At 34.9% G+C, this 18,196-nt stretch overlaps 1 protein-coding gene across 1 annotated transcript; it reads left to right on the top strand.

The window, feature by feature from the left end:
* Window positions 1-1,669: 1,669 nt before the first annotated feature.
* On the top strand, window positions 1,670-14,830 carry LOC144445763 (vitamin D3 receptor B-like). Its single transcript, XM_078135407.1, has 5 exons — window positions 1,670-1,792; window positions 2,996-3,257; window positions 4,519-4,769; window positions 8,726-9,503; window positions 14,267-14,830. The coding sequence occupies exons 1-5, from the start codon at window positions 1,670-1,672 to the stop codon at window positions 14,551-14,553; spliced, it is 1,701 nt and encodes a 566-aa protein (XP_077991533.1). The 3' UTR covers window positions 14,554-14,830.
* Window positions 14,831-18,196: the final 3,366 nt, after the last annotated feature.

Here is an 18,196-nt window from a genome sequence, read left to right as displayed (position 1 = left end):
ATTTGTATACTTCTAGCTATGATTACAAAGATATACACAGTCATTTAGATTGTAACATTGTTGGCATACATATCAGTAATCATTCATTTTGTACTACTAGTGATATTTTTTATAATATTTCTTATCTCATACTTTTCTCCAATATTAAAATTATGGTATCTTTGTGTATTAAACCAAACAAGTATTACTTCAACAAACAGTCACATTAGGTAGTCACATTTAGGGTAAATACATTATGATAAATAGTAGACCAAACATTTGGATAAAGTGTTGTTTATATTCATCATTCTGTGTATATCACAGCAGTCTTAAGGATGTTTTTCTGGTTGCACACAGGGATTATACCATGAAATGAGATATCTACTTTCATATTTCTTCACCAAGAACAAGGTTGCTCTTGGCTGTGTTGTAAGTTGTCTAATACCTGGCGTATCGTGAGCAGTTGAAGGATGGATGAGGTGAAATAACATTGACAAGAGACTATGTGGTCTTATAGTTAGCATACACACTGCAATCATCTCCACCATACATGGAGAGTGGTCATAGAAATTGACTACATGTATAGTAGCTAGACTAAAGACTTTGTATAAATGGAAAATAATGCATTTTGTAGCTCAAAGAACATTTTTGATGTATGAAATATATGTGAGAGACGTGTATATCCATGGGTGTGTATCTATTATTTCTAGAAAATCATTTGTACAAATGTTGAAGTTTCCTGTCTTTTGAGCTGTAGAGAAGCTGTTGTAAATGTCATGCAGGGGGAACAGACACTATTGGAGTTACAATGTGTGTGGTGGGTGGGGGGGGGGAGAATGGGTGAAACACAGAAATGTATTATTATGTGTATGTACATGTATGGGTGGGGTATGGGTAAAACACAGAAATGTGAACAGTATAATATGTGTACATTGTATGTGTGGGGTATGGGTAAAACACAGAAATATGAACAGTATTATGTGTATGTGTGGGGTATGGGTAAAACACAGAAATGTGAACAGTATAATATGTGTATGTGTGAGGTATGGGTGAAACACAGAAATGTGAACAGTATTATATGTATGTGTGGGGTATGGGTAAAACACAGAAATGTGAACAGTATTATGTGTATGTGTGAGGTATGGGTAAAACACAGAAATGTGAACAGTATAATATGTGTATGTGTGGGGTATGGGTGAAACACAGAAATATGAACAGTATTATGTGTATGTGTGGGGTATGGGTGAAACACAGAAATATGAACAGTATTATGTGTATGTGTGGGGTATGGGTGAAACACAGAAATGTGAACAGTATTATGTGTATGTGTGGGGTATGGGTGAAACACAGAAATGTGAACAGTATTATGTGTATGTGTGGGGTATGGGTGAAACACAGAAATGTGAACAGTATTATGTGTATGTGTGGGGTATGGGTGAAACACAGAAATGTGAACAGTATTATGTGCATGTGTGGGGTATGGGTGAAACACAGAAATGTGAACAGTATTATGTGTATGTGTGGGGTATGGGTGAAACACAGAAATGTGAACAGTATTATGTGTATGTGTGAGGTATGGGTGAAACACAGAAATATGAACAGTATTATGTGTATGTGTGAGGTATGGGTGAAACACAGAAATGTGAACAGTATTATGTGTATGTGTGGGGTATGGGTGAAACACAGAAATATGAACAGTATTATGTGTATGGGTGAGGTATGGGTGAAACACAGAAATATGAACAGTATTATGTGTATGGGTGAGGTATGGGTGAAACACAGAAATATGAACAGTATTATGTGTATGGGTGAGGTATGGGTGAAACACAGAAATATGAACAGTATTATGTGTATGGGTGGGATATGGGTGAAACACAGAAATATGAACAGTATTATGTGTATGTGTGGGGTATGGGTGAAACACAGAAATGTGAACAGTATTATGTGTATGTGTGAGGTATGGGTGAAACACAGAAATGTGAACAGTATTATGTGTATGGGTGGGGTATGGGTGAAACACAGAAATGTGAACAGTATTATGTGTATGTGTGGGGTATGGGTGAAACACAGAAATATGAACAGTATTATGTGTATGTGTGAGGTAATGGGTGAAACACAGAAATGTGAACAGTATTATGTGTATGTGTGGGGTATGGGTGAAACACAGAAATATGAACAGTATTATGTGTATGGGTGAGGTATGGGTGAAACACAGAAATATGAACAGTATTATGTGTATGTGTGAGGTAATGGGTGAAACACAGAAATGTGAACAGTATTATGTGTATGTGTGGGGTATGGGTGAAGCACAGAAATGTGAACAGTATTATGTGTATGTGTGGGGTATGGGTGAAACACAGAAATATGAACAGTATTATGTGTATGTGTGAGGTATGGGTGAAACACAGAAATATGAACAGTATTATGTGTATGTGTGGGGTATGGGTGAAACACAGAAATGTACATGTATTAGGGGCAACATCAAAATAAAAAACATCGTAATTACGCGTCCTAACAAGTAAAGACGAGTAGTTACCAGTAAAGACAATTCATGACGGGAAACAGGTCTTCCCTAGTTTGGTAACAATACATGTGGTTGCCTTGTAGATCTTTCTTTCCACCAATAGTCAAATGGACAAATTCAAGTGAAAATCTAGTTAACCTTTTCCTGCTGGGGAAAGGGTGAACAGTGCATGTTAATATAGTAATCTATCACAGTTGGCATACACATGAGGACATGATAATGTTATCACATTTATATCAATGCTCCACTAGCAAATTATTAATAAACTACTGCTGTCGATGGTAAGAACAGAATATCACGCTAAAGAAAACCATTTGACTGTACGGTAGAGAGGGAGATCATAAAAAATGACCACATGTATAGTTACTAGACTAGATCTTCCCACACTGTGCTCTCTCTATAGTTGGACTGATCTTAATTTAGTCAACAAACTCATGACAACTATTATAATATTATAATATTTTAATATTTCACTGTTTTGTTCTGTTGCAGATATTTAGAATCATGCTACAACAGACTTCAACCACTGATTATGGACAACTACGTTGTTTGGTGTGTAGCGACAAGGCCAGTGGTCTCCACTATGGTGTGGTGTCCTGTGAAAGCTGCAAAAGTTTCTTTGGACGTAAAATTAAAAGTAAGGCAAAATTTTCATGTGAAGAAGGAGGGAACTGTGTTATGGACTTATATACACGGCGACACTGCCCAGCCTGTCGACTTAATAAATGTCTCGATGTCGGGATGAAACCTGAAAGTGAGTCAAAATCTACTTAAAAATTACCTAAAATATTTGATAAAAAATTCAGCTATAGAATTAATGTCTAGCAAACATCTATATATTTAAGAATTTAAGTTTCTCACATGAGCAGATTGAAATGGTCATTAGGAAACTGTTGTTGAACTTTAATAGCAATAAATATGAAAGACCAACTTTCTTCAGACTTTTTTACCATTTAAAAGCTTGTGCAGAGGAATCTTCTTATCAACAGCAATTGCCTCCAGAAAGGGGTTTGTATTCTCGACAGCGTTAACAAACAGTTTGTTGTTGAATTAAAACTATAGATGAATTTTTAAATAAGTTTGTCTCCAGTTTTTATGTCTCAATAGGTCTTGCTTTTATACATGTTTCCTCTCATGCAAAAGACTACTTACCCAACTGACTTTATATAGTCTGTCGGAGTTCTTATAGTTTGGCATAACTATTTGCCAATTTAAGTGGTCTATCATGTATGATAGCTATAGCTAACAATTTTGCACTCAAACAATTATTGTTGTGTGGAGAAACGAAAATTTAATGACTGTCTTTACAGAAGACATTCAGTTTAAATCTGGTTGTGTACATTCTGTACTGTACTTGGGTAGTCCAAAGTCTGTACTCATGAAATATTGTTCTAAATTTTGGAGTGGTGAAATATTACATCTAAAACTGAAAAAAAAGAAAAGAAATTGGGAAAAAAAAACTTTGAACTACTCGAAAATGTACCAAATACTTTTGGAAAAGATAAATGGATCCCCTAGGACTCTCATTATTTTTCAACCTTATACATGGGAAAGATGGAAATCCCAATTGAATAGCTGTTTATAACAAATTGTCTCCATACACAGGTTAAATGTGTGTATGAATACATTGTACTTCTTCTTACTGTAAAGACTGGCATCTTACGACTCACTAGTTACAAAAATGGCTTTATTTCTTCATATTGGTTTTTCTTTAATGTGCCATTACACATTCAATTTGTTTAAGTTAAAATGATGTGATTGTTAAAATACATATACACATAAACACAAGTGAAAACTGAATGGGCTCAATAAAACTCAACTCAAAGAGTTTCCAAAATTTCTGACAAGCTTTCACCATGTTATTAATTGAGCACCATCAGGCCACACACATATATTAAAAACCAAGCATCACAGGTCACACATAAATTATGAAAGATCAATATAAATAATGTACCATAACACATAAATGTGGAGGAAAACACATTTAATTATTAGAAAATGATTAATAATTACAGGAGTATGGGATGACAAACGATTGGAAACAAGAAAACCTCTAGTAAGGAAAGCTAGGAGGAAGAGAGAAGAACTATCTCCTCTTCCTACACCACCACCGCCAGCACCACTACCATCAACTGTTTCCGTTAATCCAGAATCAACATCTTCCTGTGAAGACTTTGGGGCAGAATTAAGTATCGAACATCAAGATTTACTGGACACAGTCTGTAATGGTTTAGAACTATCACGAAAACTTCATAGAGAGCTTATAGTAAGTATTATAGCACATGCAAATCAAGTTGAATGTTTTCAAACAAAAAATATGGGATTTTTGCCCCAATCGTACTACTTCTCGACAATGCACTGTGTCAATTGTAACTCATTCGTCAGTATTGAAATATGAGTCAAAACATTCAAAGTAGTTTTTCGTCAATTATGTTTGTGCAGGTATAATCATATTATATGACAGAACCTCATGACATGTAAGTGCAAGTGTGGTGTACTCACCGCTTGGGGTATTTGCATGAGTGCTTGTAGTGTTCTGCACATAAGTGCAGTAGAACACACTGCAAACACAAGTGCAGATACCCCTGAGTACCCACACTGGAACTCTCATGACATGGGGGTTCTATTATTATTATATATGTTTATCTGAAATGGGAAATTTCCACAAAAATCAATCTAAAATCATAAAAATAATCGCAGTCACATGATTCTGTGTGTAAAGAACGACTGCATCCTCATTTGCATGCAGGCATGCAATAACTTGTTCGGTATTGCACTGCAGTGAAAATATCACTAGTTTGCACCAGTATGCACCAGTGCAAGTAATCTGTGGCTATATATATATGCATAATGTAATAATTCCTAGTACTTTCTTCATTCAGTCAGAAAACTCTTGAAGGTTTGCAACCTCTTGTCTTTGACTCAAACTGACAAGGCCCTTTGCAGGTCTCTCATGTTTTCCTTAGGTAAAACAAAGAAACATATTGGGGAATAATATCAAACTGTCTGTTGACAGGAGGCAGGAATAAGTATATTGATCTACCATATTAGACAAAGTGTACAGTATTTCCAGGGACAGCACAAAATGGAAATTTCTCTTGTCCCAGAACATATCTTTATCTGTCTTCTGTAACCATAGTAATGATACCATTATGTCTTTGATGATTGTATTTTTGCTACTGTTGTATTTTTAAAAAATCAAAAATATAGCTGCAGTATAGAAATATTTGTGTTAAAATTAAATTCAATCCAATAAGGGATATAATTTCATTAAACTTATCAGGACAGCCTCATTAGCTAGAACCCCTTAGAGACAAAAACTCATAAAAATGTACATTATTGAAGCCTAAAACACTGATATACAACCATTAACAAATGAAAAATGGCAGAAAATGACACTAAAAGTAATTCGTCATAAAGTACATTTAATGCATTAATTGAAGATTTATGATGCTGTATTGAGCATACTTATTATGCTTAGTGATATGACCTCTTTAAAATGTTCTTGAGGGTAATTGCCATGGTTCTGTAGATTACTGACCCAAATATAACTTGATAATATGCATGATTTCAATGTTTCATTTACATTCTCAGCTTGCCACACACACACACAAACCATATTGAAGTTAGAGCATTATGAGGTACTTTTTTACTCCCTATTGATAACATATAGTGCTGGTTGGTTCAAGAAATCTTGACCCAAATCTTGCAATATTCAGAACTCATTTCTTTTCAGTCAAACAATGATATGTAAACTGTTTTCCTTCTCAGCAACATGCCTGTATAAAAGTTCAGATCCTCATGGTTTTAAGCTATTGAGTAAGCAGTTGCATATACCCTCAGAAAAGCCAGTAATGTTTCTTTAATACATTATGTTGCCATTTACAGTTATTTCTATAGTCATTGCCTCTGGATTGTACAGAGGAATCCAATCAATAGAAATTGATGTTACCATGACAATGATTTATCGATGGGGTAAATTTCTGAATAATTGGCATTCCCTTGTGGTTATGTAGGGAAAGTAGCATCCAAAGTGATCCCATGGATATGCTACATCAATTAGTCTCATAAGGCTCTTGACACTCAAACATTTATCCAAGTTAGTACTATAATGATTGGAATGTTCTTTAGCAAAGTGTGATGAAGAACTGTTCATGACATGATGGTTCTTCCATCACTTATATGTAAATTAGGGCTCAAAATGGGACTTTTTGATCAAAAATCATAAATTCAGAAACTACAGGGCAGATTGGGCTGAAATTTGGAGGGGATGTTTCTGGAAATGTGTAGATGAAGATTTTATTTAGAACATGATGACGCCATCAGTGATATGCAAATTAGTTCTAAAAATTGTAACTTTTTGGTTGAAATCATGGTCAAAACTACTGGGCAGAATGGGCTGAAATTTGGTTGGGATGTTTCTGGAGATGTGTAAATGGAGAATTGTTCACATATGTACAGATGGTCTCAGAATGAGATTGTCGTATACCCAATCAATATTAGTCTCTGAGATCCATAAATTCACAATAACATGATAATCAGTCAAGCAATTAAGTTTATACTGGTCTTCTTGCATTTTCAAATGTCTTGATGTACATTACAAAGCATCTCAAATTTTGCATTTATGCATGTTCTGGCCATAAATAGGAAAACAGCATTTGGCTGACTTCTTTGGGTACTTTCCGAGGTACATTATTGGAAAATACATGTCAACCATCAAAACGTGCATGAGCTGAACTTATGTTTATGAATGTCTCAGTGACAAACTTTTATCTCTATTTCAGGTAATTTTTCAAAATAAACAATGTACAAGCAGAGGTATTCCATTCCCACTTGCATCAAGTGGATGTAATGTAAAAGTAGAACTATTTTGTATAATCTTGACTATTATTCCAAGTTTGACAGATTTCTTTGGGTGTCAACTGATCTGAGATTAGTATGAGGCTGAATATGAGATGAAACCCAGATTATGTTTCTAATCTGATCCTGAAAAATTTTTTATGTACGTGAATTATTCAAGATATGATGATCCCGTAAGTGATATGTAAAGTAGGTCTACAAATGTATATTTTGGTCGTACAGATATATCTCAAACACAACTGGGTGGATGAAATTTGATGGCTATGTTTCTAGAGGTGTCAATCTTCAGATCCTGTATAAGAAATATTGACACAACAGTCCCTAGCGACCATGACCATGCAACAGCCAAATGCCAGTGGATTTTGCAAAGACAACATTATTGGGTAGACAAATGAATAAACAATTTTTAAATGTATGGAAATATGCTTAGCAACTAGACCATGCCCATAGCAACAGCTAAATTGTGTTATATATTGCAAAGATAACAACGGGGATTGATAGGCAAATGGATATAAGCATTGAAAAAAGGAACAAGTGTTGTATGCCTAACAACAAGATTATGTCCACAGCAAAAATCAAATGATCAAGTGTATTTGCAAAGATAACAGGGATGGATAGGCAAGTGGATTAACAATCATAAAATGAACATATTTGCCTAGTAACAAGACCACATCCATAGCAATAGTAAAATAATGGTGTTTTGTACATAGATAATAATACTAGGGATTACTGCTATCAACTTACACATGGTTTTGGGTGGTAAAATAGCACCTGGGTATTAAATTTTAATATTCAACTTTGAAATCATGTAAGCTCTACTGCACTTGGAATGTGTTTAGTCAGAGACATTCTTTCTAATGTCTGTGGGATTGCCATTTTGACAATTCCTGCAAGGATGTATTGGAAAACCTGTTGTGATGACATAACAAGTCATCTAATCTTTGCCGATACAAGAGTGTCCAGACAAAGAACTTAGGGTATCTGTGATGTGTCATGACCAAAGGTTTTCCCATTTAGATGATGCTAGAGCATCAGGGAACACAATGGAGCAATACACTGGACATTGAGTTCAATGATGATATAGGAAGTTATCATAGTTGGAATCCCACGATTCTTAAAGATGGTTTGTCAGTAGCTCCCACACAGTTGGTATTTCTTTTAAAAAGCAAGACTTGAGTTCAATAAAGATGACTATGTATACCAAGTTCAGTGTATCAAAGGGAATTTATTGTACAGTATATGTCATCCCAGTCACCATGAGGTTAATTGAAATTCTAAAAGTGTCTTCAAAGGACATTTCAATTTCATGATTTTTTTCTTCAACACAAATGTCATTTTTTTTGTGATACTTATCTCTTACAGACTCCAGATAAGTTGCAATCCATATTAACAGGGATATCTGCATACTTTGCTGAAGAACAAGCCAAAGCACAAAGAAGTGGAGGAGAATTTACCAAACCTTTTGAAATCCCTGTCAAGTCAGAACATCCACAATTTCCACCAGGAGGATTTGCATCCTTTGGATCATTGCCACCACCACCACCACCATCATCATCATCATTATCATCATCATCCAATTATAACAGGACAGGTGCCCCTTCAAATTTTGATTTTCCCTCAAACAAAATTGGAGCCCCTGGAGCCTCCCTAGGATCTGCCTTTGTAAAAGTTAAACAAGAGAATGATGATACCAGTCCATGTCAGTGTAGCAGGAACATAGCAATGCCCTTTCCTACTCCAGCACAGCAAAGCAACTTTCTGCCACCAGGCACTGACTCATTTGATAAAACTCAGCTTGTTGTTTTCAATATGGCACTCCTTGGGGTTGTTATACGACAGACTGTACAGTTTGCCAAATGCCTGCCAGGATTTCGTTACTTAACATATGAGGACCAAGCAGTACTTATCAAAGCTGCCATCTTGGAGGTTCTAATGTTCCGCATGGCAGAAACGTATATACCAGAAAGGAACTGTGTTGTTGATGATGTTACTGGAACTGAATGGGACTTTGGAATAATGATGCAGTCAGGATTTGCCTCCTCAGCTGAGAAGACATTGAGATTTACAAAAAGTGTGTATAGTTTTCATCTACTAAGAGCAGAAATGGCTCTATTAGAAGCTGCAACACTCCTTGCACCTGGTAAGTTGTATTACAAGATTTTTTAACCAAACTTCATTCATGATTGCCCCTTTCAATAGATGACATGTGTGCCTGTTGTACCATTACTACAGTAACAGCAAAAGATTAATTCTCTCACCATGTAGTATCATGAACAGGTATATTCAACTGCTTGACAATTATAATAACAATAGAAATTTCAGTCAACCATGTGTTTTATAGAAGTTTCCTATTGAGGCCTAGAAGTCACCTTGGCCTAAGTTCTGATTGATATCAACTTCCATCCACATATATGAAAGTGAAAGAAAACAACTCATTTTATCTTGTTTTCTTAAAATCAAAGTTTTTATTACACATAGGGAATTCATTAGGTATCAGGAGTGAACAAATCCACTGGTCCTGCGTCCGGGACTAGTGATTTTTTTTGGGCGGACCACACAAATTTTACCTTGTCTGGTCCATCGGACCAGTACTTTACTGTTAATAACTATGTTAAAAAGTCGTCTGAATATACAGATTCATTGGTAAGATTTACTGTTTCACATTAGTGGGACCTGGGACCATTAATTCTTTCAGCAGGACCACTGGATTTTTTAAGGCACTGGTCCGGGGACCACCAGTTCACAAAATGATTTGTTCACCCCTGGGTATTCTTTCCTTTTAATACCACAATGTTTTTTGCGAGAGTCCGGAAATAGTCATATATTATGTCTTCAGCAATGAACTGAAGAGATGTTGAATTTTTAGTTCCGCAAAGGGGTCTGTTACAATGGGCTCCACCTGTCCATAATATGTCATTTTTCAGACATGCAATATTCAATTTTATTCAAACCTGACACAAAGGTAACATTTCATATGGAACATATTATGCATGTCACTTTGTTTTGCGACATATGCAAATTAGACCAAATGATAGCCATATTTGTAGTACATAGACTCCTTTCAAGTATCTAACCCCATTAATGAGGTACAAGCTTACTTTTATGACTTTGACCTCAACCTTGACCTTAGGGTCAGTTATCAAAATCCAACAATTTCTTGCCCACTTTGTCTTATTTATTTGTTACCAGTTTCTCTTTAAATCATGTCAACAGGTAACATAGGACAAGGAAAGTGTATACAAGCAATACTTTTAGTGCTCATTTCATTTCACTTTTTACTGAATTGCAGCCTTCTTTGGAGTAACAATCAATATCTATTACTGCGTTACTCAAAAACTTCAATACATAGAGTCATTCAAGTGTCTAACCCCATATAATCGAGTGCAAGCTTTCATGTATGGAAATGACCTTTGAACTTGAACTTGACCTACTGGGTCAGTTATCAAAATCAAGCCATTTCTTGCATATTGCTGACAGTCTTTAGTTCAGTTCAGTTCAGTTGATGTATTTTCATTAACCGGGCCTCAGCCTGTCTACATATAATTACAAAGTAAATACATAGCAAGATGGACAGTAACTGAAAATCATTTTCACAACTATACTAATGGTAAATAAATATACAAATGAATAAAGTACATAAACACAAGAAAATAGGATTAATAATATTAAACCCTTGTTTAAATACAACTGAAGAAAATATCTCCATTTGATAGCCTTTTAATAGTAAATACAATAACTGTTTTGAAATAACAGTAGTTTTATTTTTTGAGGAAAAGACCGCAATAAGTTTATGATGATAATAATGTTGGGTTCTTACATAGCACTTTCCCACGCCGTGCTCAAAGCACTTTACAATTATTACCCCTGGCTCGGATCAGAATGGCACAATGGCCCTTAAGTCTTCCTCAACTCCCTGGGAAGCATACAATCTATTGCAGCCATTTAAGCACATAGGATTAAAGCCTTCACATTGCAGCCTACATCCTACCAGGTCCCCAATTATACAGCTGGGTTGACTGAGGCACAGTCGTGGTTCAAATCTTTCCCAAGGACTTTAGCCACTCAGAAACAAACAGCAGGCATCGACAGGGCTCGAACCTGCAACCTGTAGATTCCAAGCCGGTCACGCTAACCACTCACCAATCATGACTCCACTTATGTTCATATGTATGTGTTCTCAGTGATGGAAAGAATTCATCTCTAATATCATTATATAGAGGACAGTTTATGTTCATATGTATGTGTTCTCAGTGATGGAAAGAATTCATCTCTAATATCATTATATAGAGGACAGTTTATGTTCATATGTATGTGTTCTCAGTGATGGAAAGAATTCATCTCTAATATCATTATATAGAGGACAGCTTATGTTCATATGTATGTGTTCTCAGTGATGGAAAGAACTCATCTCTAATATTATTTCATAGAGGACATACAAATAGAAAGTGAAATTCATTTTCTACAATGTTTATATCTGTTGTATTCTTACAATATACACAAATTATCTGATTGATCGAAAGTTAAGATGACGACCAGTTTCAATACTTAGTATATGATTTAATTAAGCAATGGAAATTTGCCAGAACCGTCTTAAGACTATAATTTAAATAATGCCATTGTGCCATTCTTGACAAAAACAATCATTGATTCTCTGTGTAAAAGAACTACAGGGTTCCCAACTTGTTGTTCCAACCATGCTATTCCAAAACCATATCTAAAAAGCAAATTCTTGATATTATGAGTAGCCCATGTAACCCTGCCTGCCTCATCTAATCATCTTAGCATAGCATAGCACTCCTTTGGATATCTGTTATTTTCCATACTTATTAATTTCAGTCGCTATGATAATGAAATACACTTAACATAATGGAAGTCTACTGCATTCACCAAGAACTGTGTGGGTAATTTAATACACTACTATTAACACCTGTTAAAAATCTACAAAACTTATACATGTTCAGTATTATCTAAATATTCATACCTCAGACTTCACTTCCATAGCGAACAGTGGATATTATGGGTGCATCAAAAATCTTAAATGCATTTTCAACAGACATTCCACCCAAACTCCTAATAGCAATTTGTACTGCTTTCAGTCCATTAGCAACTAAATTGTGTTTTGCAGGTGACCAAGAAAGTCTAGAAGAAATTGACATGCCAAGATAATTGTAATGTTTTACAGCATCAATTTGTTTTCCATCAAAAAACCAATTCTCGTAATTTCTCAGATAACCCCCATTTCGAAATACAATAATCTTTGATTTTGAAAGGTTGATTTCCATTTCCACTGATTACAAAACTTTACAAGTTGATTTTTTTTTACATTGTAAAGTAATTGGTAAGTCTGCTACAATGGCAAAGTAATCAGTATACAGTACATTAGGAAGCTAATTGATGGAAACTCTTCATCTACATAAATACCAGTTGTCTGTTCATTATCCATACAAAATCTTCTTTACATTGCACACAGGCTTCAAGCTGTGAGTACATTGCTCTTAATATTTTCAAAATATTGCCATGAATACCACACAAAATCAATCTATGCCAGAACAAATCATGGTTAACTCTATCAAAAAGTCAATAAAATTTAAATACAGTCATCCCCTTCTTCCAGTTAAATATGTCTGTTCCAAAGACTGCAAACAAATATGGTTTTCTTATCAATAGTGCAGTATCCTTTCAGGAAACCAGCTTGTGCTTCTGCAATAACATTATTTTCTGTAGCCCAATGTACTAATCTTTGATTCAAAATCTTCATGAAAATCTTATTACGCACTGATAAAAGCGAGATTCCTCTGTAATTGTTGACATCGTGTACATAAACTCTCTTGTGCAGGGGAAAAAATACTCCGCTCCACGATTTAGGATAATACATGTACCCAGTAGTAAGAATTGAGATGAAAAGTTGACAAAAGAAAAGGATAATTAATGTCAGTGGTACGTTTGAAAATTTCGGTAACAAACCCTCTGGCCCTGGAGCCTTTTTATAATGGAAACCATTGATAGTTTGATAAGCTTCTAAAATTGAAATAATATCATCGGCAGCTGTTGGAACATTGCCCTCGTATGCTTGACAGTGTGCATCATGCAACTCTATTGTCCTTTTGAACATTGCCCTCACTGCTTGACAATGTTCATTGTGCAACTCTATTTTCCTGTGAATTCCTACCATAAAGTTTAATAGTTTGATCAGCATCATGTCCCCCAATATTTAGCAAGGATTTGAAATACTTAACCAATTTTGAAGGTGTGATGTCAACAATTAATTGCCCACTTGAGGCACCACGTAGGTAGTTTCTTAATAACATTCCAGGAACCATGAGGATTTTTGCATGAATTAACCATCTCTTGTCTTTGATTTTCTTTAATATACACCTTCAATTTTTCTTTACTCAGGTTCTTGAGAACATTTCTAGCCTGTTTGTTGTAACTATTAAGGTCTATCAAAATTTACACTGGCAGTCGTTACATTTATGTGTGGCCAGTTTCTTTTAAAATCATGTTGAAAGGTAATGCAGAAAAAGAGAAGAAAAGAAAGATATAATACATGCGTTACTTTAGGTTTTCACATAACTTTTAACTGTATGGTAGCCATATTTGTAGTGAACAATCATGATTTACTGCATAACTCAAAACATTTAACACATGGAGTCCATTCAAGTGTCTATCCAGATGTAAACTTTCTTTTAATACCTTGACCTTTGAACTTGGCTTTGACCTTTGAGGTCAATTATCAAAATCCAGGCATTTTCTACATATCACAGACACTTTTGAGTATTTATTTGTCACCACGAATTTCTTTTAAATCTTGTCACCATTCAGTCACATAGAAGTAATATATTTGAGGAGAACTGACAGTGTCTACCACAAAGACTTGTAATCTTTCTATCCTATTATTTTCAGATCGACCTGAACTTCAGCAACCAGAGACCGTAGAGGAGCTGCAGCAGAACATTCTCATGGCTCTACAAGCCAGTACCAAAGTCAACCATCCAAATGACAAAGTGCTCTTTGCAAAGCTAATTGTAAAGTTGGCAGAGGTGCGAGAACTAGTTCAGAGTCACATTATTGATCTCAATGAATTGAAACTGCCAGATCATGAGAAAATATTTCCCCTCATAGCTGAAATATTCAATATGGATGAAGGCTTAATGTGTAATAGCATTGGATCAACAGACAGCTCTTCATAAAGTTACCCAGAGGTCTATTCCCTCCTCCCACACCTTTTGCGAGTCTGTACATTGCTAATCATTTGGTTGATGTTCCTACTCAGCTAGGACTTTTTCTGACTGCGAGTTGTACTGTGAAATAATTTATTTCCAAATCATATTTATTAAATGACCAATTTTTCACTAGTGTCCTTTTTAGTTCCCCAAGTGGTGGGCCATAACAATGTGGTGCATCTTGTCCATCATATCTATATAAACACTGCCATATCTGACATGCAGTGGCCGGTGTCATTCTAACCTGACCTAGAAGTTTATATGCATATGAACCTCACTTTGTTTCATAAAATTATCAAATTTGGAGCAATTTGACCAAATGGCAATCATCTTTGTAGTAAAAAATTACTGTACTACATAACTGTAATACAAAGAGACTCCATTCAAGTGTCTACCCCATATTATCAGGTGCAATCTTTCTTTAAAACTTTGACCATGTCCTTCAAAGGTCAATTAACAAAGTCAAGCCATTTCTCGCATATCTCAGACAATTTGTGGTAATCAAGTGCGCGGAACAAGGGAAGTACAGTACAAAAATGCTCATACAATTTTTACATGTACTGACCTTAACCGTCAGGGTCAATTACCAAAATCAAGCTACTGTTTGCATTGTACCATTGTGACCAGTTTCTTTCAAATTTTGTCTAACGATGATACAAAACAAGGAACCTGCACACATTCATCATGTTGCTGCTTATATTAACTTATATCAGTTTCACTGAATGGTGGCCACATTTGGTGTAAAAAATCCACCATTTGCACAGTTGCTCATTAAAAATGAAAACAGGCAGTTATTAAAGTGTCTGTCCCTAAATTATTAGATATGTCATTTCTGCTGATATCTCTATATTTGACCTTGACCTCTTGGGCAAAATCTTTTTGTGAAAAAGTTATTGGCGTCCATTACAGTCATACAGAAATGTATGAAATGCTTTAAAGGGGAGGGGGCCAGGAAGTCTTCTAGAAAGACTTGTTGGGAAATACAATCCCCCCCCCCATGAAATTCCTCCATGAGATACATAGATTTCTATATTCATATGGAAGCACTGAAAATGAAGGCCAAGCAAAACAGAACATAACTGTTTAATTGAAAGACTTGACAATAAATAATTTCACAGTCGTGAGTGAATGAATGAAAGTAGACTTTTCAAGCAATAACTTTTTCTTTCAAGTAATTACGGTTTTAGATCAAAGTCAGTATGAGAGATTATAAGCATTGACTGGATAGGTTGATGTTACTGTGTAGTCCAAGAAAGTACCCAGTACTGAGATTTACAATTCAGTGAGTTAAATACCATGAAATGGTTTAAACTTTTATTACCTAGTGTAGTCGTAATTTATATCCATGTGCCAGTTAATATAGAGATTTCACCAAGAAAATAGCTCAACTTTAGGTTTTGTAAAATTTAATTCAAGTGATGTCTTTTGAGATGTTATTAATATTACTACTCTTCATAAGTCATATAACTGCTTTAGTTTGGTTTTCAAACACAAACTCATTCAAAAAATGAAACAAGATGGTTTATTTATGATTTGCATGGTACATGGTGTGGTATTAAGTACATTTTAAAACTCAGCTATATGGGCGTTAGGAGAGATAAATTATGTCACGTAATATGTGGTGTGGAGTGAATTCTCTACACATGGTTGTGAACATTTCATACATTATTCATAGACTTCATTATATAGCAGTCGTCTTCTCTGATCAAGAAGTATTAAGTTCGCTACTTTTGATATCTGTCTTGTTCCGTATTAACATCCCAAAATAGGATAAAATAAGGATAGCCAAACAGGAGACTCTTATTTATTGTCACACATAAACTATCGTAACTGCATTGTTAGTACTTTTGTATAAGTATGTCATAGGCTACAAGGGTCATGCCTATATGTCAGAGATCATCAGATGGGTAATTTGCCATATGTTAGGTGGAGGCTGACCCATTTGTGTGAGGTGGCAGATTCCATAGGTTACTGAGTGTGTTTTGTTGCTACATATACTTCTCACATGCAAAGACAAAATTCAGTGTTGGCATAGACAAAAAACGGAGGACCACTTTGATGTTTATAATAATCCTTTATAATAAATAATCATGTTTCTGTATGTTGTTGCCTGGATATAAGGCTATCATTGATGTCTCTACTATAAGATTTCCTTTTGAATATTACATTGTAAATACTTTCATTTGTCTGGCAGATTCTGTTGATAATGAAACTAAAAGATTTCATCCATACAGTGCAATAGAGTAATCTCACTGGTATTTGGTCCATAAAGACATGTAATGTACATTCATGGCTTATTTCAACATCATTGAAACTATCTCAAAAATTGAGATTTCATTCACTATGTTTCAAGCCAGTGATATCCTTGAGAATTATGCCCACATGTTGTGCATTTGTTACTGAAGGCTTGTATGCTGGAGGTCCATGCATTCATGGGTAATACAATTAATTGGAAATACATGATTAAAACACAATGTTTAGGATATGAATGCATTTTGATGACAAGCCGATTTAATAGAAAGAGGTGAAACTGATATTATAATTCAATGTACATTTGTTGATAAGAGGGACTGAATACCTCCCATAAGGGCAAAATCATAGATTTTTGGGCCCACACTCATTGTTGGAATACAAAATTCTAAACATTAGCTATAATTATACATGATGTACCACTTGATTGGAAAATTAATTATATGAAACTAAATGAAATCCGAAGCTTGCACAGTTAACATATTGCCTCATTATTTTAAAAAAACATTGATTATGCAAATTAACCATATAGATTAATCATAAAATTAAAAACTATATCAACAGGCTTTAGAGGATGTGCACTTTGTCATGGTTAATGTATTTGCCAAATTATATGGAATTTGAAATGTGCATTTCAAAGATATAGCTTAATTAATGAAGATCATTAATTTATCGAATTACTCATTGAAAGTAAAGGCTATGTCAACAGACTTGTGTGCATTGTTATGGTTGGTATATGCACCAAATTCTATGAAATTTGATGCTTGCATTCTTAAGAAAAGGTGGAATTACCAAACGTCATTAATTATGCAAATTATTCATTAAAACTGCAATCTACATCTACAAACTTTATAGGACATATGTACTTAGTTATGGTTAACTTATGTACTAAATTATATTGAAATTGAAGCATGCATTTTTAAGATATAGCCTAATTACCGAAATTTATTAATTATGCAAATTGTTCATAACACTTTAAGCTGTCATTAAAGCTGTCATTGAGTTTGAAGTATGCATTCCAAAGATATAGCCTAATTACTCAAAACCATTAATTATGCAAATAACTAATTAATGTTCATTGGATGTTTACAAAATGTAATCAGTTCTTGCCATTAGCACATGGAAGATGTGTAGCAAATTTCATTATAATTGAGCCAGCCATTTTAAAGAAAATGATCACACAGACAGACACACACACAGACGGACACACAGACAGACATTGCCATTTCAATACCTTCCCTTGCGGGAGGTAAAAAATACACATAATTCTCAATGTTTTCATTTATTCAGCAAAGCAAAGTTAGCCTACCTGTAGCTACGACTAATAATATTTTAGCAATCCTTGCTGACATTTTTACCT

The sequence above is a fragment of the Glandiceps talaboti genome, chromosome 2 (assembly GCF_964340395.1).
Source record: "Glandiceps talaboti chromosome 2, keGlaTala1.1, whole genome shotgun sequence".
In the NCBI taxonomy this organism is placed as follows: Eukaryota; Metazoa; Hemichordata; class Enteropneusta; family Spengelidae; genus Glandiceps; species Glandiceps talaboti.
Note: the sequence above shows the minus strand (reverse complement) of the source record. Positions and strands in the feature narration are given on the sequence as shown.